A 21,593-nucleotide genomic window follows, 5' to 3' on the forward strand; every position below is an offset into this window, starting at 1 on the left:
ATTTCAAATAAATGCTGTTCTTTGGAACTTTCCATTAAAGAATTCTGAATTTCTGAAAGAATTTGTACCTCTTTCAAACTATTTCAACTCTTACAGACCCCAAACTTTTAAATGGTAGTGTACCTTGTTCAAAACATTTCTATATAAAGAACCTGTTCATTTAATTGCGCATCATTAATCAAGCACATACACTTGCTTCCTTGTTTTGCATGCAGAAAGTACTGTTAGCACCATTTTCATACACGCTAGCCCACATATTCACTAACTGAAAGGAAAACTAGAAACAGAACATAAAATAAACCTGTCCGTGCAGTTGTCCTGCAGCTCTTAGAAGTGAATTTCTATGTGTCATCTAATCAAATTTGCAGTGGTTTGCAACTTTCACAACACTCAAAGTATTTGAGGAATGTTGTCACTAAATATAGACTTAGCCATGACCAGATTTGCTTTGTAGTGACCACCAGCAAGTTAGCCTTCTGGCTTAGTCTATAAATTGACGTCATGACTGAACAGCTCTATTAATATTCAGTTAAAGGGATCATGATAAGAAATCAAATTAGCCTTGATCTTTTGGCATATAAGAGGTCTTTGTACCATTAATACATCCTGCAAGTTTCATAAAAAGTCCTCCTCCTTATAAACAAAGCATATATTTATTCAAGATCCAAAAACGGCTCGTTTGAATCTAAAGTGCAAGGTGACGTCACCCAGGCACAATTATTTTTAATGGCAGCCTGAATATGTCAGAGGATTGTTCAGACTTCGGAGTATGTTGTTTTATAATCAAAGCCATGAAGAGTTCACAAAGAAACATTTGTTGAAAGATGAAGGGGTGCTAGATCTGACTGCAGCTGCATCGCAAACTGTAAGTAAATGATTTCATAATGCTTTGTCTGGAAATTAGTGGGTTTTTTTTTATCATGTTGTCAAAACATACATGCAACAGCCAATCATAACAGTGGCCAATTACTGAGAAGCCTTAAAGGACATGTCCCTTAAAAACAGGTCGCTTCAGACAGAGGGCCAGAATGAGGGTTGAAAATAATCTTTTTTAAGTAACATCAACCTCAAGGAACATATTAAAAGTATAGCTGCAAGCAGCGATTATCGGGTTCAAGCGATTTAAGGCATTTAAGCAAATATGGAAAAAGACCTGTAACCACCTAAATCAATTATTGAAAAAAAAAAAAAAACGTTTTTGGCAAATACAGGAAATTTGCCATAGAAGTACAATGTTTGTTATAGCGCCAGCCATGGTCCGATTCCCTTAAAACTTTGCATGCTTGTTTAGAATCACCTGTTGCATGTGCAGGTTTCGTGAAGTTTCGAGTTCTCCTTTAGACTTTATGGGATTTTGGGTAAATTTGGAAAGGCCCCTTTTCTAAACAAGCCCCTTATAGCTTTCCAAAGGGTAAATTTCAACATTCTTTTGATAATTATTGGCCAGAGAATTGTACTGCCGAAAACATACTGCAGTGGTTATTTTTTTCCAGATTGAGTGAAAAAATTAGGACTAATTGGCAAAAGTTTTTTTTTGACATCTTCTCAATCATTTAACCAACGATTTGATTGACAGCAGTGGTTCTAGAGGCAAAGTTGTCTGGAATAAGGAGTTCTGTCGTTTGATATGAATATTGTGCGTATGTGCAGAAAACCGTGCAATGTACAATTGTTTATGCCCTTGAAAAAAAGTTCACTGAATCTGAGGCATGAATCAAAAGTTCACAAAACGACTGAATCTGAGGCATGCATTTTGTCCGGCATGAGCCACGGAGTCGTTACATAAGACACCTGAGCTTGCTACTCACACACGTTTAGGAGTTATGAGACATTTCATACTGTTAACGGGCCATTTGGGGCAAGCCTTGGTGACATTGAAGACGTTGTGAGTACTACCATACCAGTTTCATGTCTCTACGACTTACGTTTGGTCTGCACAATCAGTTTTACGTGGAGATTGCTGATCCGTGACCAATTACAATACGATTTCAGCACTACTGAAAATTCATGTCATGACCGCTTTAAACCCATTCAGAATGGTATTTCACTCATCAGAGCAGAAAACATTGTACCTATGAACAAACACACCATACCAATCTAAAACTTACCTCAAAGTCACAGAGGATGTCCTGGAAGGCAGTGATGTTTGGAATGCGAACAGCGACCATGCCCAGCTCCATTGTGCCCACTATGGCCATAATGAGCTGGAAAATCGTGCTGCCGATCAGCTGAGACTTCATCTTCAGCAGGAAGGACAAGAGCTGAAAACACAAAACAAATCAAATCTGCAGCCTGGATTTGTTATACTTCAAGTCTTAACTTACATTCTTTGACAGTACTACCTTATAGCCATTGGTTCGTTTCATCTCCTGCTCCATCACAGGATTTGTCTCTAAAACCGAAAGCAGAACTTTGATAGCAGCATACAAGGAGCTGTCATCTGAAGCCATCGCCACCAAACTCAAAATGGCAGCAGTTCCACCAATATACTGGAAGCTACTTGCAGTACTGTATGACTTGAATGCCCTTACACCTGGAAATCAATTAGAAGTTCACTACTGCTGCAGTCTTGTTATGCAGTAAGCACTTTAGAGAAGTAGCTAGTGGACTTTTTACCAAAACAACCAACCAGGGCTGCCCCAATCGTCCGAGCAGTTCCACTAAGGTGCTGACTGATGTTATGTGCCAGGTAGACAGGAGTACAATTATCACGTGACGTAATCCCCATCTGTGATCAAAATAATAGACGAATAATTCATGATTTAACAATCAAAATAATTCACTCCATAAATAAAAAACGAAATATAAAAGCACCTCTTTGGCTATAAGGCGACAGTCCACCTCGTTGTACTGGTCTCTAATATCTACAACTGTAGTGATGGTGGATACTGCCATGTTTATGCCAAAGGAAATCCTTTCTGGGGAGACCATCCTGATTTGCGGCACTGCAACATCTGTCTCACCTCCTAATTAACACATGTACTTGTGTGAATATAAATTTTACATAAAATTCAGAACTATGTTTGGACAGAAAGAAGCAAACTTTTTCACCTTGGGCATTGAGAGCAAGGTAGTTGCCGATGTATTTGGTGCCTTGCCCATAAATAGTCTCCACTTGATCAGAACTCAAAACTTCCTCAAACAAATATGTAGGACCAACCCGCCAGACCAGAACTGCATGCTGTTTCCATAAAGATGGAGTGCCTATAATCCCACAAACATCAATGACTGCAGATGGATCCATTGATATGGACTGACCAGGAAACGGCTGAATGTATTTAATCTGCAAAAAGAGCAACAAAAGACAGATTTTGTCAGTTAATGCTGACTAACATTTCATTTTGGCAGAAGCTTTTAACCAAAGTACTATTTTTTATGTTATGCATTGCCTGGGAATTGAATCCATGACCTTGGAGTTGCTTTTGAAAAATCTTTCCAACTTTTGAACAGTAGTTTATGTCATTCAAAACTATCCTTAATATAAATTCCTGCACAAACCTTTGCTGATCCAATTGCTGTTGCATTCAGATAAGCCGTGACCAAACAGCTCTTCTTAATTCCTTTGGCTATTACCAGACAAAGATGGTGCCACTGGCCTGGTATCAGCTGTTTGGAACAATTAAATCGCACTGAGGATTGTAGTATGCTGGGAGTCTGCTCGTCTGGCTCCATCATGTCTGTAGAGTAAAATAAAAACTGTAAATAACACACACCTAATCTAGTACAAACATGTAAATAAAAAGTAATGTTAAGCAAAAAAATTTGACCTAAGAACTGATAAGGTTCCTCCTCAGTGGAGATTACCAGGCAGCCATCAGTGGCAGAGATACTGACAGACAGACAGCTGAACTGCTGCTCAGCACGAGACATGTGGCGCACTACCGTGAGCAGACGCACAGGGTGGGATTCACAAGCTGAGCTGAACCTACAGATCATAAACCAACAGGAGAAAGACAGGCCGGCTGAAGGAGGGAAGCCTCTGCAGTCTGTAGAGATGAAAAAAGAGGATATATAAGAACAGCACCTGCATTCTACTTTCATATACGTGACCCTGGACCACAAAACCAATCTTAAGTAGCACGGGTATATTTGTATACATTGTATGGGTCAAAATAATAAATTTTCCTTTTAAGCCAAAAATCATTAGGATATTAAGTAAAGATCATGTTCCATGAAGATATTTAAAAAAAATGTCCTACTGTAAATATATCAAAACTTACTTTTTGATTAGTAATATGCATTTCTAAGAACTTAATTTAAACAACTTAATTTCCAGTGATTGCACAGACACTATCTGAACTGAGCCTGATGATGACATCACTGAATGCAATGATGAGTGCCCTTAACTGAAAATTAAGTGTTTACTTTTGTTTTTTTGCATTATTGACACACTATTTTCCTATTTAATACTGTAAAGCTGCTTTAACACAGTCTGCATTGTTAAAATCACTATATAAATAAAGGCAAATTGCCATGACTTGACAACTTTAAAGGTGATTTTCTCAATATTTTGATTTTTTGCACCCTCAGATTCCATATTTTCAAATAGTTGTATCTCAGCCAAATATTGTCCTGCTACAACAAACCATACATCAATGGAAAGCTTATTATCAGCTTTCAGATGGTGCATAAATCTCAGTTTCAAAACATTTACCCTAATGTCTGGTTTTGTGGTCCAGGGTCACATATATTATAAAAGAGTACAAGGGACCTTTCTGAAGCAGATCAATCAATTTGAAACTAATCTTTTATTAGTTTATTACTACACTGATTTACATACCAAACAAACTTAGTTGTACTTATGTCTCATGTTACAGATAGGGTTTTTATTTAATTCTAAGATTATTTTTAATATGTTCTATAGATTTTCTTACCAGTGCCCAAACCTCCTGTGGAGATAAAGTCTGCACTCACACCTTTTACTGTGGCAAGGGATGGTAGAAACAGACATCTGTGGAGATAAAATTTGCCATTAACAGAATAATCAAGGCTTAATTACAAGGCTTAATTAATTTATCAGTATGTTTACTTCCAGTGACATCTTACGTTTGATAATGATTTGGTAAATTTAACCTCTGGTCCAAAACTTGTGCCATTCAGCTCTTCTTTTTTCAGTTTAATTCATCACTATGCTAAATAATTTTATTTAAGTTGTTTGCATTTATTTGATTTTATTTATGTATTTTTTGATTATTATTTTTATTTAAGTCGCTAAAATAGTGGATATCAACTTTTTGATTCATTGTGCAACATAATATTCAAACATTACATACATAATATTTAATTTTCCATTAACACAAACTTCAATATACAGTATGAATTAACCACAATCATTTTGTGATTCCACAAGTTTCAAGAGGTGCATGTTAAATAAGTCCAATACTTATAGAGGGGGGAAATGAAAATATGATTTCAGCTAAATTTCTGATTTTCAAGGGCTAGTTCACTCAAAAATAAAAGTTCTGACATTAATTACTCACCCTCATGTCATTGCATGGGCTATTTTATGTGTCAGTTGCGTTTCTGTCTATGCAGGGTCAGAAAGCTCTCGGATTTCATCAAAAATATCTTAATTTGTCTTCCAAAAATGATCTTAGATGAGGGTTAACAATTAATGACAGAATTTTCATTTTTGGGTGAACTATCCCTTTGACTTTGAAGAATAATTAAATATATTGGAATATTAAATATAATAAAAATAATATTAATATCAACTGTAATTCATTTAAATAATTTGAAGTGATCCTGTGTAGTCACTGTTGTTAGTAAGTTTGGACGCTGGTTGACAATCACAGCTTCAGACACAAATCTGTATTGTTGTCTATAAACCAATTAAAATCTGGAATCACTTACCCATAGCCACTGTCTGTCATGTCAAACTCTACAAAGGAAGGGGAAATGGAAACTTTGTGTGGCTGAAAGCTCCGTGGTGATGTTATGGAGACAAGACTTATGATTCTATGAAGAGGAACTACCGTCCCACTATCTGAAGATGTTTTCAGTAAACTGAAACTTCTTTTCATTGCCTTTTTTAATGATTTCCTGTTATCCTCTTCAGAGTCTTTTGTCTGGTCTGCAAAAAAAATTATGAAAATCTAAAGTCTTTTCATTTAGAAGATGTAAACATATGACCAAATATTTTAATGAAACAGGAAGTAATTCAAAAAGGAAGTCTGTGAGGACTAGAAGGAAATGTACTTGTGTTGCTGGCCTCTTCGCAGGAGACAGAAAGACGATTTTCTCCACTACACATCAAAGGATCCCCAAGACACAAGAAGCGCCTAAGATAAAGCACACTATTGTAATGGCATACAAAATATGTCATGTTTTCAAACTTTGTCATGAGGAATGCATGCTCATGCTGACCTGAGGCACTTGTGATCCATAGACTGAGATGCGAGTTTCTCAAGGATTCGTACTATTGGCAGGTGTAGTGAATGGGAATTGTCAATGAGGGTATGTTTGCAGCTAGTCAGCAGTGTGGACACCAGACCAAACTCACACATGATCTGCCTGTTTCTTTCTGTCTTTACCAGAGTCTGCACATGATGAGCCACAGCCAACTGCAGCTCTTCAGACAACTAAAGAAAAGAATGTCTGCCATTATTGTAGTATATGCTCAAAAACACATATATTTATCTTAGCATACACTACTTTTCAAAATTTGGGGTCACTACATTTGTTTTTTTTTTTTAAAGAAAATAATATCTTTATTCAGCAAGGATGCATTAAAGTGATCAAAAGTGACAGTAAAACATTAATAATAGATCAAAAAAATGTATTTATTAAAAAATTCTGAAAATGGTTAACTCTTTTTAACACAACAACAAATTAACATAATTAGAATGATTTCTGAAGGATCACGTGACATTGAAGACTGAAATAATGTATAAAATCAAAAAATTAAAATAGAAAACACTTTTTTTTTTAAATCGTAATAACATGCAATTGTAATAATAAAAACTTTTTCAAATTTTACTGAGCCCAAACTTTGGTACAGTGGTGCACATTTTGCTAGACTGACATTAAAAAATGCATTTTGAAGTGGACACGTCTATGCTGTTTGTTTGTTAATTTAATCTAAGGCCATTATTGCCAAATACAAATCATTACACCAAATGCAAATTATGCAGAAGATATCAATATGATTGTGGTTTTACTTACACAAGGGTCACTGGGACAGTAAATACTAGGCAGAAGGGTCATGATCAGCTTAACAGCTCCAGGATGAAGAATGGTGAGGTCATAGTAAGCCCTGAATAAGCAATGATATGTTCAATAATCATAGACAAACAGAAAAAGCAAAGCAAAAACTGTACCAGTATTGATTTACTGATTTACAAGGTCCAGACAACATCAAATCTATATCAAATAATTATCAAGCTGATTGCCCAGACAAAACAAGAAATAATAAAATAAAATAAAATAAAATAAAATAAAGTTACTGTAAAATAAAATTTCAGGGGTTTCAATGACTTTCCAAGCACTACTTTTTTGTTTTTTACGTACGTCAGTCAGAGATCTCACTTACGGTTTGAATTTTTCCACTGTTTAAACATTAGAAAAAAAAAAAAAAAAACATGCACATGCACACTTCTAACTCCTGATCTGAATCAAATGATTAGCGATCCACACTCCTACAGTAAGTTCCGATCAAAAGCAAAAGATCTGCGAACCTGCTCCAAAGTTCCAATCTAAATCAAATGATTCGCAATCCACACTTTAAGGTCCCGGTCTGAATAATGATTGAAAACCATCATTTCAGATCGGGACTTGGAGCGTGGATCAGGAATCATTCAATTCGCGGAACGATTCAAGAAGTGAATCATGATGTGACACAATGGTTTTTAAATAGTGTTGAAAATCATCACAACCGATGTCGAAATTTAAAAATGAATGTCTCTTCTAATTTGATCTGTTTTTTGCTAGTGAATCACTTATAATGAAAAGAAGTCATGAGTTTTAATCAATCGGAGCAGTTCCAGATTAAATGACTCACTTGACTGGGTTCATCTGTTCACCTTTTTGCATCTTCAGCCATGTTTAAAAGATGTTAAAAAAAAAAAAAAAAAAAAAAGATGTTTTTTTTTTTTCTATGTAAAAAGATATGTACTCATTAAAAAAAATAAACACTTATTTAATAGATACATTGTCTTTCAACAATTCAAGCACTTTTCAAGTACCTCTTGAGAAATATTTTTTTTTTTTTCTATTTTTGTTTTTTATTTCTTTTAATGCAACTTTGAAATACAAAAAACAAACAAGGGGGAAAGCAAAATGAAAAAGAAAGAAACATTCTTGTATCCTTCTTACATAGTACTTCAAGCACTTTAAGCACCTTGTACAAACCCTGAAAATTAAAATAAAATCAGACAGCAATGTAATATCTCTAAATATATAAATTTGACTGAGTGCACCTACCTCCCAGAATCTGTTGATACTAATGAGACACTTGCGGCCCTTGTGCGATTTAGTGCCTCATTTGATGTCTCCCCTGTCCTCTGACTCTCACCAGCCTCACTATTATCATGCAATCCTGCACATGGATCTGCAGCCAAGCTCACACCGGTAGCAAACTGATCCAGAAATCCCAGCAGCTTAACACAGTCTCCTAAAGGTGGTGGCAACTGAGCTTCTGGCCTCTCCGCCACCCCAACAAACTGCTCGAAAGTCCTGCAGTCTGAGATTTCTTTCTCTGTTTCCACAGGGACCCCTCTCTGGAAACAGCCGAGCTCTAGCAGGGCATCACCCAGCTTCTCGCAGACTCCGCTCGTGTGGAAAAAGTGGGCGTTGACGGGGTGCACGTGCACAGCAAGGGCCAGGGTGTGTAGAGTGAGGAGAAGCAGCTCAATGAGGCTCTGGCGGCTCAATGAGGCCCATGGACCTGTTGGGGCTTCCAGCAGGGATCCTTCCATGTCTACAACTATAGACAGAAGGCCAGTAAAGCCTCCAGCGGTGCGGAAGGCGTTCCAACTGTTTGGGTTTTCCAGAACTTTCATGATAGACTGTAAAGTCAAAGCACAATGGATTAATAAATGACGTTAATGCTTTTCAATCAACAGCATTATTGGAATTAGTTACTAGGTCTTCCTATGCCTACACAGGATGTGTTCAGAATATCTGTTCAGATATAATGCATCACTGTGAAAAGGGAAACGGGAGGGGTCTTCTGTATCGAAGAGCCTAGCACAAAATGGATTAACCCTTATTCAATCTACCATGCTAATACATCAAAGAGCTAATGTGTCATAAAATGAAGCCCAAACCTAATTAGGACCAATAGAAGTAATCAGAATGGCTTTGACACATTTCACAGAGTGGTCGGGGTGAATCCAATTGTCAGCAGCCTTAACCTAGTTACACTTTAATGGTCTGCAGGTTAGTATTCCTGCGCTTGAATCTAAAAAATGGACATGTACAGTAACTGAATAACGTAGTTATGCATAATTGGATTTCTCTCACATTCTCTGATCTGATATTGCTCATAATTTTGTGTGTGTCGCACCACAAGGCTGCAAGCTTAATCAAATGAAGCTTGAGTTAACAGCTAACAGTATATTAGCAAATCAATCTGAATTTGGCTGTAATGGAATCAGGCTCCCAAAAGCTGATATAATAAATTCACCGGCTCATTATGCTTTAAACATGTTATAATTTGTTAGAATTAGGAATGGAAGCTGAATTTACAGACAGGTACATTATACCTGAGCTCAAGTTTTTAGTAGGAGTCCTCTAAGTTATAATCCAATCATGCTTTGTTTTTCAACATGTTTACATGTATAAGAAATTCATAGATAAATATGGAAAAATCACCTTTTTAGCAGGCACACGCAGGTTAGACAAAAATAAAAAGCAGCAATGGAATAAATACCTGTAAGAGATCCTGTTTGAGTCTGATTTCACTCTCAGTGGAGGAGCAGAGGGCTCCAATGGCAGTGCTCATGTATTCCTCTGGATTGACTTCCGACAGCTGCTCCAGGATGCACAGAGCGGGACTGCGGAACTGCTCAACATCCAGAAAGATCTTCACATAGGGAATCATCCCTAAGTCCCTGATGAACACTATTAAAACAGGACACTGATCAGATACAGTTTAATGACATTGGATATACTCTGGTTTCAAACTTCTTACCTCAAATTGTATAAACGTAACTGTATCTATTTTAACAGTTTTCAACTTTTCGTTGCATAGTTTAGTTTAAGGCAGCACTAAGGGTGTACGATTATCCAGACCCAATATAAACCTAAATCTACTTGATTGAATTAAATTAATTGAAAAGTGTAGTGTAGTAGTAGTAATAGAATATGTTTGTGGTCGTAATGATGACAGCAGCGCACAGAAAATAGTATCTGTTTCGTGCTCTGGCCCACCTCTTCCAAACGGGCCAGGGTCGGCTAAACGAACCGTGCCAAAGCGCGACACGGAGCGCTCACGCGAGTCAAACGAACTTGGCTCTGGGGGTCAAACGCGCTTGAGCACGATTCAGAAAGCCTAAGGGCAAACAGCAATAGATGCTATTTACATTAAGTGTAAAAAACAATTAGACGCTGAAAAGTGAAAATAGCAGTATTTTTAGCAATATGCTACACTAAGTGCAAACAGAAACAAATTCTATTTACACTATGTAAAAATAGGAGTATTTTCTTTGCAATAATAGTTAGATGTTACTGTGTTCGTACTATCTGCACATCAGTATTGTAGTACATTATAAAATAGTATGCAATAATAACGTATTGAGTGTAAATTATATGGATGCTGCACTGGGACAATAAAGCCCTTCCAACAACTACCCCTAACCCTAAACGATAAACACCCATGAGGCACGTTATTTTCCACTTTTCATTTATTTCCTTCATTTTTATTTAAAATAAATGCCTTTTCGATGTGATATATGATGTGAAAGTTTGACTAAAAGGGGGATTCGAACTCGGGTCAATCGCATCAAAAAATAATTGCTACGCGCTTTACTACCTATGCCACTGGAGTTATTATTTAATGGGTGCTTTTTGCAATGTTTTCTAACCCTACCACACGTTGGTGGGTGGAGTTACTGTAAATAGCCTCTGCCAACAATATGGGGAATTTGCACTTAGTGTAAATTAGGGTTGGAAATTAATGGGGGCTTGAGGCATAAATGCCATCAAAATGAAAAAATGCCCCATAAATTCAAGACAAAGAGGCAAAAAATGCCCCTGCATAATTAAACAACGTATTACGGCTGTTGTGATTAAAATGCTGCATCAGATTTCTTTAATGCATTGTTTTGTGCAGCGCTGAGCCTTAAAATCAATCAAACACATTTCCGTTGAAATTAGGAATGCATTGGCCAATCAGAAGCGCTTAGATTAGTCAGCACTGAAAACGAGCTGTTGATGAGTGTGCACGCTTGCGAATTCCCTCATCATAAAGAACAGATATGACTCAAATAAAAGATTAGTTTGTAGCTTTAGTGATTATAACAACTAACGTCATCGACCGACACGTTTGTCTGTGAAGCCAGAATGTGACAATCCCAAAACTAATCAAAAATATTTTATATTGTTTTTTATATCGATATTAATGATCATTATTAAAATAAAAAGAGCAATAATCTAAAATTACATTTCTTGTAATAATATTTCAACCCAGTGAGCTCCTGTTTTTTACATGTATAATTTAGATACAACTTTACACAGTCTATTGTTTTTGACAACAGTATAAAATTGATATTGATTAAAGTAATTGGGTAAATTTAAGTATTTGACATTAAAGACAATTATGGTTTTTAGAATAACAAGGTGATTCTAAAAATTGGTAATAAATTTCAGGGGGCTATTATTGCTCCTTAATGGAAAAGTTCATTTGTTAATTTAATTTTCTCCTGCATACACTGGAAACAATATTCACAGTAAATTTCACAAAGAAACAGCAAGTAACACATTAATTTAAATATGAGATTTGAAAGTTACAAAAAAGACATACTTGTAAAACATACTCCAATACTCCACTAACATTTTACAGTGTAAAATACTTGTTATAAATAAAAAAAAATCAACTAACCAGTGTTTCTGACAGACTGCAAGGAAAGGGCTGCAATCACATTCAAAATGTTGGTGGTCAACTTCCTCTCATAGCTGTCAGCATTCTCCTCAACTTCATTTGTGGTCAACAAATAAGAGCTCAGTTTAGAATTAAGCATCTGTATATAAAACTTTAGTCTTTTGTAATTTATAGTACAGAGAAAATTGAATGACTCACCAGCAAGACCAGCCTTTCTAATTATCTTTGCCCTTCGTTTAAGCTCAAACAACAGTTGTTCCATCATTCCTCCTTCACGCAGGACTTCAGACAGCAATCCACTGTGCATGATGAGCCTGTAGAAGCAGTCAAGAGCTGCAACGTTGAAGGCCTCCGAACAACCCTGCTTCAAAAGAGCTTGGACCTTCCTGACTGTCTCATGTGGGATGTAGGAGAGCTGGAAGATGACCGTCTCAAGCAGTTCGAAGAAAATGAGGTGAACAGGTGGCGATTTCTGCCACACACACTCAGCCAGCTGAGCCAGAGACTGCAGAGACCACTCCAGCAGGAAGAAGTTAGCCTTTTCCCAAGACCAGATCATCTGGATTGTGCGCAGGATTTGGCCGCAGATCACTGTGTTGTCTGTGCGCAAGAAGGAGGACTGGATGATTTTGAAAGCTTTGAGGTTCTTCACTGGCGAACCTGAAGGTATAAAGTTAGACATAAAGAAAGTGAGGGAGAAAAGAAGTGGATATATTTATTTAGAAAAAATGTAATAAAAATGATCTGTACAGCAAAATTTTTTATAAGAAAACAATAAGATAAAATAAAATAAAAAGCAACTACAAAAATGATTTTGACAGATACTGATTTCAGATGTAATTAAATTCACTGGCCCAAAACCTGACTTTATGATTTTATGTATACTATACAGTCAATTTACAATTTGTAGTTTATATTTGATAACAGTTTGTAACACCTTTCTAAAAGTACATTGTGATGGCATTATATACAACTAAGAGCTCATGCAAATGAAAAACTCTGCATCAGTATTAAGTATCACACTTATTTGTCACACTTATGCTTGCTGAAACTTTCACATAGTAAAGGAGTTAAACCACATTTAGATCTATATCAACATTCAAATGCATCAACATGTGAAAAAGACTGTTTGGCTCTTTGGACAAAGGTGATCTGATGCTTATGGCACATAAATATTGCTGCAGAGGGTAATAAGATTGAATTTCACCCATAATTAAAATCACATCAAAGCCAAATGAAATAAAGGTTAAAAAAGGGGCTGTTTTTCTCTCTCTCAGGAGTGAGGTGCTCTGGTGGTGATGAATGGAGAATTGCTGTATGGATGAGGAGAATGGATGCAGGGTGGCTTAAACGGGTTAGTGAGGAGAGCTACACTTCATCATCCTGGACATAATTGCCTTTTCTGTGGCGTTATCATGAGGTGGCAGAACAGAGATGCAGAGTGGGCTTCACTGTCTGTCATGGCGGCTTACCGTTAGTCAGGGTAGGGTCGAACCTAAAGCCTGGTGGTTGGGGGTTGTTCACACATACGGCGACCTTTAGCTCAGCTTTGCCAAAAAGTGTGAATGACGCGATGAGGCCTAGAAGGTCTTGTACGGCTAAAAAATGCTCCTCTGTCACTTCCTCCTCACAGCTGCAAATGACAAAAATATGTCAATATGTCTTTCCTAAATAAACACAGTATGATTGAACCCTGATTAAATAAATGCAGCCTTGGTGAGCAAAAGAGACAACTTTAACGAATGCTAATGTAAGAAACAGACAAGTAGATAACAGTGGCCTCATTCACTAAGCACACGAGTATATGCGCATTTCTTTTGGATACAAGTATGAACTAAATATTATTTTTACACAGGTTTTACAAACAAATAAGTGAGTACGGATGCTTAGTGAATGAGACCCATTGTTCAGTGAGGGCAATGTCGTCCTGCAGTGACCCTTGCTGTGAGGAAACGCAGACACACAGTGAGTTAGAGAGAGCTGGCATGATCGGTAATGTGATTGAGCTCAATTTACTGCTGATCTCATTACGAGCTCTTTAATTATTGAATTCTGCAGCATTCAAAAAGAAACTTGCAGGAGGAAGGAGCGGAGGCTGAGAGGAAGAACAAGAGTAATGGAAAGGAACGGAAAGTACCTAAAAATGAAGTAAGCAAATGCATTTTCTGAAGGTGGTGGTCCACCTTCACCTACTAGCATCAGAGATATATTTAGTCTTCATTTGTGTGGTTTTCTTATGTGCAATATTTAGTGACAATCCCCTTTATATTAAAGGTGACATATTGTGAAAAACTGACTTTTTTTTTATGTGTAAGTGCTACAATCGGGTCCCCGGTGCATCTATAAACCCAGAAAATGTAAAAAAGAACAAGCAAGAATTTTTTTTTGGTAAGCCTTTCTCTGCAAGCTTGTGAAAAAACGAGCTTCTCAGATTTCACTCGGATCTTATTATAATATAACCGCCCCTAATGTTTTCGTAGTGACAACGGTGTACCAGTTCTAACACCATGGTTACACAGACAAGCTCAGAACACTATTTAGAGTCCCAGCCTCAGAGAAGACAAGAGAGCAGTGGATTTATTGATTTATTTACTGTATATTATGCTGCTGCCACACAGATCTAATATAAATATGTGATTTGTTTCCCAGCTGTTTAGCTTCACAAACATAACTGACTGTTTATGTAACTTGCGTGTTTTTGTGTAAACTTGTGTGTATTTGACAGTTTAAGTGCAATAAGACATGAAAGAGAACTTAGTTTAGTACTCACATGCTGTGTGACAGCTGCTTTCTATGCGGATATGAGTGCTCAGAAGACCATTTAACAGAAGTTTAAACTAATATGGCTTAAAACACATGATTTCAGCGCGACAGACGTGAAAATCAAAACCAAACAGGTGTATTTTAGAGTATCTGAGGAATGAGCTGTAAAGGCACAGCCCTATTTGGGAAAAGGGGCGGGGAGCAGCAGCTCATTTGCATTTAAAGAAACATGCAAATGCAAAGAAAACTGTGTTCCTGCTTCCACTTTCATTTTCAATATGATATGATAAACGATCTGTGGGGTATTTTGAGCTGAAACATTACAGACACATTCTAGGGACACCTGAGAATTATATTACATTTTGTAAAAACAGGCATAATAGGTTGCCTTTAAAGATTTTCCCCCCAAAAAATGCATGGATTTACCGTAACAAGATGGCCTGAAAGATGCCATAGCCATCATTGTTCTCAAACTCTTCAAAAAGAGCAGGGCTGACTGGATAAGAGTCCTTCACAAAGCTGAAAACACTCACGGCCACCTCGGCTAGAACATGGCCAGGAACATTCTCGCTGATCTTATGCATGTTCTGGATACAGATCTTCATGCAGTTACTAGCTATAGAAAACAAAACATCAAAAATGTGTGTAAATACACTTTAGTAAGTACCTGAAGCATATACTAACAATTTAAATAGACATTACTAACAATTAAGTAAACAAGTTTCCCTAAATTACTCCTATCGTCACTGGCTTCAAGTCAAGATGTCCCTGGTCAAACTTTCTAACTTGATTTTCTAACTGCAGCCCTACCTAGACCTAAAGAAGATCTCCAGCAAAAAAACAAACATTATGTAATCAGAGGTTTGTAATTCAAAGTAAGTAATTCAAATCAGCATCATGTGAAAGTAAATCAAAATCATTGTCATCTGACTATGTGCTTACAGTGCCTGTCTATATTTACCCAAAACATAATCATTTTTGTTGAAAAAAGATGTTAGATGTTACCTACAGTACACTTATTACACCAATGTACTTTTTCAATAAACTATTAACAATAAGATCTGATAAGAATGCTTAGATATATTTAGTTAGATGAAGAATGGACTTGTGTGTGTAGTTATGACCTTGCAGTGCAGGTACAGTGTTGTGAGCTTGTGCAGCAGACACTGCTCTGAGCACACGAGATGCCTGCTGTCTCCATGAGGGGCTGCACTGATCCCACAGCAGTGTGAGAGAGATGATCACTCTTGAAAGCTCCTGGGTCTCCAGCAGAACCTCCACAAAACACACATGCCTGCACAGCTGCAAGATTACCTGTACAGAGGTGAAAGTTTAAAGCGACATATATCTCTTAATTAGACGCTAATAATTAGATAGACAACTAAGGGACTCATAATAAACTATTACAGAAGGTTCAAGCGCTCACTGATGCTCCAGAAGGAAAACGATACATTAAGAGCTGGGGGGTGAAAACTTTTGAACAGACTGGAGATGTGCCGATTTTGCCTAATATCATATTTTTTTCATTTAGTACTGCCCTTTAGAGGCTACGGAAGATAGTTACATGTTTCCCAGATGAAAAAATAAGTTAAATATACCCTGATTTTCAATTTCAAAGCGTTTGAAACTTCTGTAATAGTTGCATATGAGTCCCTCAGTTGTCCTCAGTGTGAAAAGATGGATCTCAAAAACATTCAGTCATTTTTGGAAAAGGTTCAAATATGCAAAAATGCTGGAAAACCAAATAATTTGTGGGAACTGAAGGATTTTTCTGAAGAACAGCAGGCAGTTTAACTGTTCAGGACAAACAAAGGACTCATGAACAACGATCAATCAGGTAAGAACACAGCATTGAGAATCAAGGGGATGTAAACATTTGAACAGGGTCATTTTTTATAAATTCAACTATTATTTTCTCTTGTGGACTATATGTAAACATCTTTTATGTGAAATATCTTATTCAGGTCAGTACTAAAACAATAACATGCATTTTGTATGATCACTCTTACTTTGGTAAAACAATTAACATTTTGCAGATTCTGAAAGGGGGTGTAAACGTTTGACCTCAACTGTATGTATGCAAACTTTGTATTCATGGTCATACACTGTACAGTTACTTGATGTGCTAGATAAGCAACTGTGGTGTAACTGATTCAATATACAATATGAAACAAAATATGTCAAAATGAAAAAACCTGAGTAAGAGTGTCCTGAAAAGAGCATTTGACTTCCTCTTCGACATCCTTGCCAGAGACAAAGCTCTCTTTTCGGGGAGGCAAAGCTACAAACAGGTACAGACACTTGACTAACGCAGCAGGTAGACCTGTCTTGATCATAACACCAACCTCCTGTCAAAGAGCACAACAACCTGCTGTCAAAACATGCCCAGACAGGATTTTCCTCTGTCAAACAGAGGAATGCTTTTGATGACAGATCTACTGTAAGCATGTGAATATTGAATTGTGAAAGAAAAAAATGACGAATACATTTTTTTATTTAGCAATCATGAATTTTTGTTAAATATATATATAAAATGCAAAATAATTGGTTATGTGTTGGTATTATAAAAACACGAGCAATGTAATTATGGAGCTGATTGCATAAACATATTATAGATATCATAGTATAACTTACAGCGTCTCTGTTAGACAAAAGAGATATTGATTTGAGCAGAAGCCATCCTTGGCTGCTTCTGACCTCTGACCTCTGAAACAACTGCTCCAATTCATATCGGGCTTCCTCTATTTTAAACAAAGCCATAAAAGCAACAGAGAGCATAATTAAAATCATTTGATCTTAAAAAACCACACAGCAGATAAGTAAGGATTTGGTTCCTTCTACACCAACATCCATTTTGAATAGAAATTTACATTTAAACACCATAAAAAGAAACACAAATGCATAACAGACAATGGCCAACACTATCATGCAACTTGTGAAATAAAGAAGTGAGCAACTTCCCTTCGAACATCAACAGAACCTCTCAGTTTGCTTTTTGTTTGGCCTTTAGTGACCTTACTAGTGCCACAGCTGAATACACCTTTGCAAATGTTATTTTGGGTACCTGCAGGCTTTTCCACCACTCTCTGCTGTATGTTACAGACAAGAGCTTCTCCAACCTGCAGCGCCAAGCACTGGAGGTCCAGATCATCAAGGACACTGCTGCTCTCTGAGACCTTATAAAGAGTAAGTGGAATAATTATTTATGCTACCATTTAAACAATAATTTAAGTTTGAGATTTTTATGACACATTTCTCACAACAAAAAGACAAATGGAAAGCATGATCAGCACTTCTCACAAGGAAGAAACAAAAACATCTAACCAGAAGCAAACTTCCAAAAATGAACATTTTCATAACAGCACAAGTTTCACTTCCCTAAGCTGTGTGAATATTTCAACATTCCCAACTTCAATCCCTACTGACTTTTCAAGCAGATGTAATGCCTTACTCCTTACTCTATGTTTGGTTAAATCCCAGAAAGAATCCAGGAGTTGTAAGTCAATGAGTGACACGTGTGTAAACCCCCACACATGCACACACTCTAAGCCTGTAAGTGTGATTGCATCCCAGTAGGTCATGAGTGTTTGTCAATGCAGCTGCAAACTAGATCAACTGACTCTTATTGACAGATCACTGCTGGAATTTAAACAGGAAATTCAAGATTTTAGTTTACTGCAAACTGCTTCTTTCAAAGGGACAAAAATCCAATCCAATCACTGATAAGCAGCTAATATTATGTAAAATTTAAGTTCTTAAAGATATTAGATTCCAAGACTTTACATGACCAATTTACATTCTAAATCAAATGTTTAAAAACCCTTGAGAATTGTGTTTTTATGACGAATTATATACACTACCATTCAATGTTTCGGGTTAGTAACTTTTTTTTTTTTTTTTTTTTTTTTTAAGAAATTACTACTTGCAATGATGCAACAAATTGATCAAAAAAGTAAAGGCTTGAAAAATTCTATTTCAAATAAATGCTGTTCTATATTAAAATGTTTTCTGAAGGATCATGTGACACTGAAGACTAATGATGCTGAAAATTCTGCTTTGCTATTACAGGAATAATTTACATGTTAAAATATATTAGAAGTGAAAACTGTTATTTTAAATTTTAATATTTCACAGTATTACTGTATTATATATGATCAAATAAAATCAGCATTCGTCTTTCAAAAGCTTTTTTCAAATGTTTGACCAGTAGTGCTTGTGTGTAATACATGTGTATATAAACTAAACACATGTGACCCTCGATCACAAAACCAGTCGTAAGTAGCATGGGTATATTTGTAGAAATAGCCAAAAATACATTGTATGGGTCAAAATTATCGATTTTACTTTTATGCAAAAAATCATTAGGATATTAAGTAAAGATCATGTTCCATGAAGAGATTTTTATTTTCTACTGTAAATTAATATCAAAACTGTATATCAAAACTTAATTTTTGATTTTAATATGCATTGCTAAGAACTTTATTTGGACAATTTTAAAGGTGATTTTCTCAATATTTTGCACACTCGGATTCCAGATTTTTAAATAGTTGCATCTCTATTAATTATTGTCCTATCCTAACAATCCATACATCAGAGGAAAGCTTATTTATTCAGATGATCAGATGATTTTCAAAAAAATCAACCCTTATGGCTGGTTTTGTGATTTAGGGTCAGATATTATATGTAAATGATCATATTTAAATGTGTCCACAGTTTTGACTGCCAGTGTAGAATGTTTGATCAACTGAATAATCAGGTTACTGATATTCTGTACCTGGATGAACAGATGCAGAAGTTTGTTGAGTTCTTGGTCTCTTTGTTCCGGTGACTGTTGACTTACAGTAACCAGCCGAGTTAGTTGATCTATCAGAAGCACCACTGGATCCTCATGTGCTTTCAGGTCCCCATTTGTCTCACTTTGGACTTGGGTAGTTTTCACTTCTATGCTCTCTGAACTCTCCCCTGACGCACTAAGTTCCCCGTTCTCCTTATTGACTATGTCCATTTCTCCAACCGGCTCCTTAAAAAAACAACAACAACAACAACAACAAAAAAGCATTACAGTGAAACACTTAAACTGATACCAAAACATTTACTAGATCTTCCTTCTCAACTAAGTGACTGTAACAAGGAAGTTATTGCACAAAAATTGCTTCTCAGAATTTTTTTTCATTAAATTCTTTTAAAAGCAAATTATCTGGGATAATTTTACAGCTCTGGGAATTTTAGGTTAAACACCTGAAACAAACTCGACACCTGAAACTCTGAGCAAATAGTAGTTTGCCACAAAGCAATATACAATATAAACACTGAACCTGAAGCGCCTCACAAATAAAACTTTCATTAAAAGGCAATTCTGCAGCTGTCTTCCTGTTACCAAAAGGCAGCAGTGAGTTGGAGGGTTTTCCTGTAACTTAACAATCAGCAGTTCACATGTTAATGCGATCTTGTGATGTCAAGAAGTGAGCTTGTTTTGCTACAGGGAGGACAATTCACATTCCTGAAGAAATGACATGTTTGCACTGCACATTCCCACAGGTTTATTAACTCAATGGCTAAATACAGCACATGAATGTGATCTTATTATTTTATTCAAAGCTTTGACTGTGGTAAACATTCTTAATGCTCTACAGCAGTTGGCTTGTCTGCTGAAATGTTTAAACCTGATACAAACAAATTAGATTGAGCACAAACAAATCATGCTTATAAAGTACCTGACTAAAATCCTTGACTATTTTTATCTTTAATCTCTAAGTAACAGAAATGGTCTGAATGCATTTGAATGAGATACAAATACAAATGAATTACGCCGGCAACCTCACAGCAACAAGCTGTCAAAATTAGTCTGTTATGAGAAATGTGAATTAGCCTCTCAAACTAATATGAACCCCAATACATACCTGCTCTTTAGTGGGTGGCATCTCAAGTCTTTGCTAAGACTTGTGTATGTAGATGTATTGCTGGACAAAAGGTTTTCCCCTGGCTTCCCATGTCACAGCATTCAGTGAGTGGCCAGCTGAGACATGCCTCCAAATCTGTCTAGTCTACACTGCTTGTCTGAACTTTGCACAGTATGAAACTCTGACATCAGCTGCGTCTGGTCATGTGCTTCACTTCCTAGTGAAAAAAGGAGAAGGAGGACTTTCTTCAGCATATGTGTGTGTATTTGTTTTTCACGCTTCAGTAGACTCAAAGTAGTGTCATGTGAAGAAGACTTGTGAAGCAATACGGCTGAGTTTAGTTACATTATTCCAAAAAGGAGTTTAAAAATTGACCAATCAAAAATGAGTTTGAGGAAACGTAAATGGTGTCTATGCCTTCTGGCGTATGAAGTTAAGCCCTTTAAATGCGTCAGATGTTGAGCAATAGTGACATCATGTGGTAATTTAGAATAGTACAAAAATATTACATACACGACATGGAACCTGTTCGCAAATATTAAGAATATAAATAAGAACACTGAAAATCACCTAATGACTAAACAAAATAATAGATTAAATACCCATAGGCTACAAGTGATAGACAATATCAATAGTTTAGATAAGTTTCACATTTAACAAACTGATAGATGTGTTTTTTCTACGGTTTTTAATGTTGCGTTTATCTTTTGATCGTAATGTCACCAATTCAGAAATGGTCAAAGTGTCACAATATAACCCGTTTTATACAAGATGTTGTCATTGGTTAGTTTAGTTAGGCATGAATACAGTTTAAATAAATAAATATACATTTACTGTCTGTCTTACCATGGTCGGGCACAGTTGGACAGACATTAGTCAGACTAAAATAG

The 21,593-nt window shown here is 36.4% G+C and overlaps 1 protein-coding gene across 1 annotated transcript in view; it reads right to left on the reverse strand.

Annotated features, from left to right (window-relative positions):
* The window catches only part of wdfy4 (WDFY family member 4), a 59,407-nt gene extending 38,495 nt beyond the window's left edge, over positions 1 to 20,912 (reverse strand). Inside the window, exons 1-24 of the mRNA XM_051125631.1 lie at positions 20,704 to 20,912; positions 19,578 to 19,823; positions 17,868 to 17,979; positions 17,438 to 17,544; positions 16,999 to 17,151; positions 15,928 to 16,117; positions 15,230 to 15,419; positions 13,513 to 13,673; positions 12,239 to 12,700; positions 12,041 to 12,133; positions 9,872 to 10,062; positions 8,422 to 9,005; positions 7,165 to 7,255; positions 6,367 to 6,581; positions 6,199 to 6,281; positions 5,854 to 6,073; positions 4,875 to 4,951; positions 3,768 to 3,986; positions 3,499 to 3,677; positions 3,052 to 3,283; positions 2,815 to 2,966; positions 2,617 to 2,728; positions 2,343 to 2,533; positions 2,109 to 2,261 (exon numbers count right to left, since the gene is read on the reverse strand). Of these exons, the coding sequence (XP_050981588.1) occupies positions 2,109 to 2,261; positions 2,343 to 2,533; positions 2,617 to 2,728; positions 2,815 to 2,966; positions 3,052 to 3,283; positions 3,499 to 3,677; positions 3,768 to 3,986; positions 4,875 to 4,951; positions 5,854 to 6,073; positions 6,199 to 6,281; positions 6,367 to 6,581; positions 7,165 to 7,255; positions 8,422 to 9,005; positions 9,872 to 10,062; positions 12,041 to 12,133; positions 12,239 to 12,700; positions 13,513 to 13,673; positions 15,230 to 15,419; positions 15,928 to 16,117; positions 16,999 to 17,151; positions 17,438 to 17,544; positions 17,868 to 17,979; positions 19,578 to 19,823; positions 20,704 to 20,724 (4,434 nt within the window). The 5' untranslated portion in view covers positions 20,725 to 20,912. The remainder of the gene's footprint in view (positions 1 to 2,108; positions 2,262 to 2,342; positions 2,534 to 2,616; positions 2,729 to 2,814; positions 2,967 to 3,051; positions 3,284 to 3,498; positions 3,678 to 3,767; positions 3,987 to 4,874; positions 4,952 to 5,853; positions 6,074 to 6,198; positions 6,282 to 6,366; positions 6,582 to 7,164; positions 7,256 to 8,421; positions 9,006 to 9,871; positions 10,063 to 12,040; positions 12,134 to 12,238; positions 12,701 to 13,512; positions 13,674 to 15,229; positions 15,420 to 15,927; positions 16,118 to 16,998; positions 17,152 to 17,437; positions 17,545 to 17,867; positions 17,980 to 19,577; positions 19,824 to 20,703) is intronic.
* Positions 20,913 to 21,593: the final 681 nt, after the last annotated feature.

Source organism: Labeo rohita, chromosome 13 (assembly GCF_022985175.1).
Source record: "Labeo rohita strain BAU-BD-2019 chromosome 13, IGBB_LRoh.1.0, whole genome shotgun sequence".
NCBI classification, from domain to species: domain Eukaryota; kingdom Metazoa; phylum Chordata; class Actinopteri; order Cypriniformes; family Cyprinidae; genus Labeo; species Labeo rohita.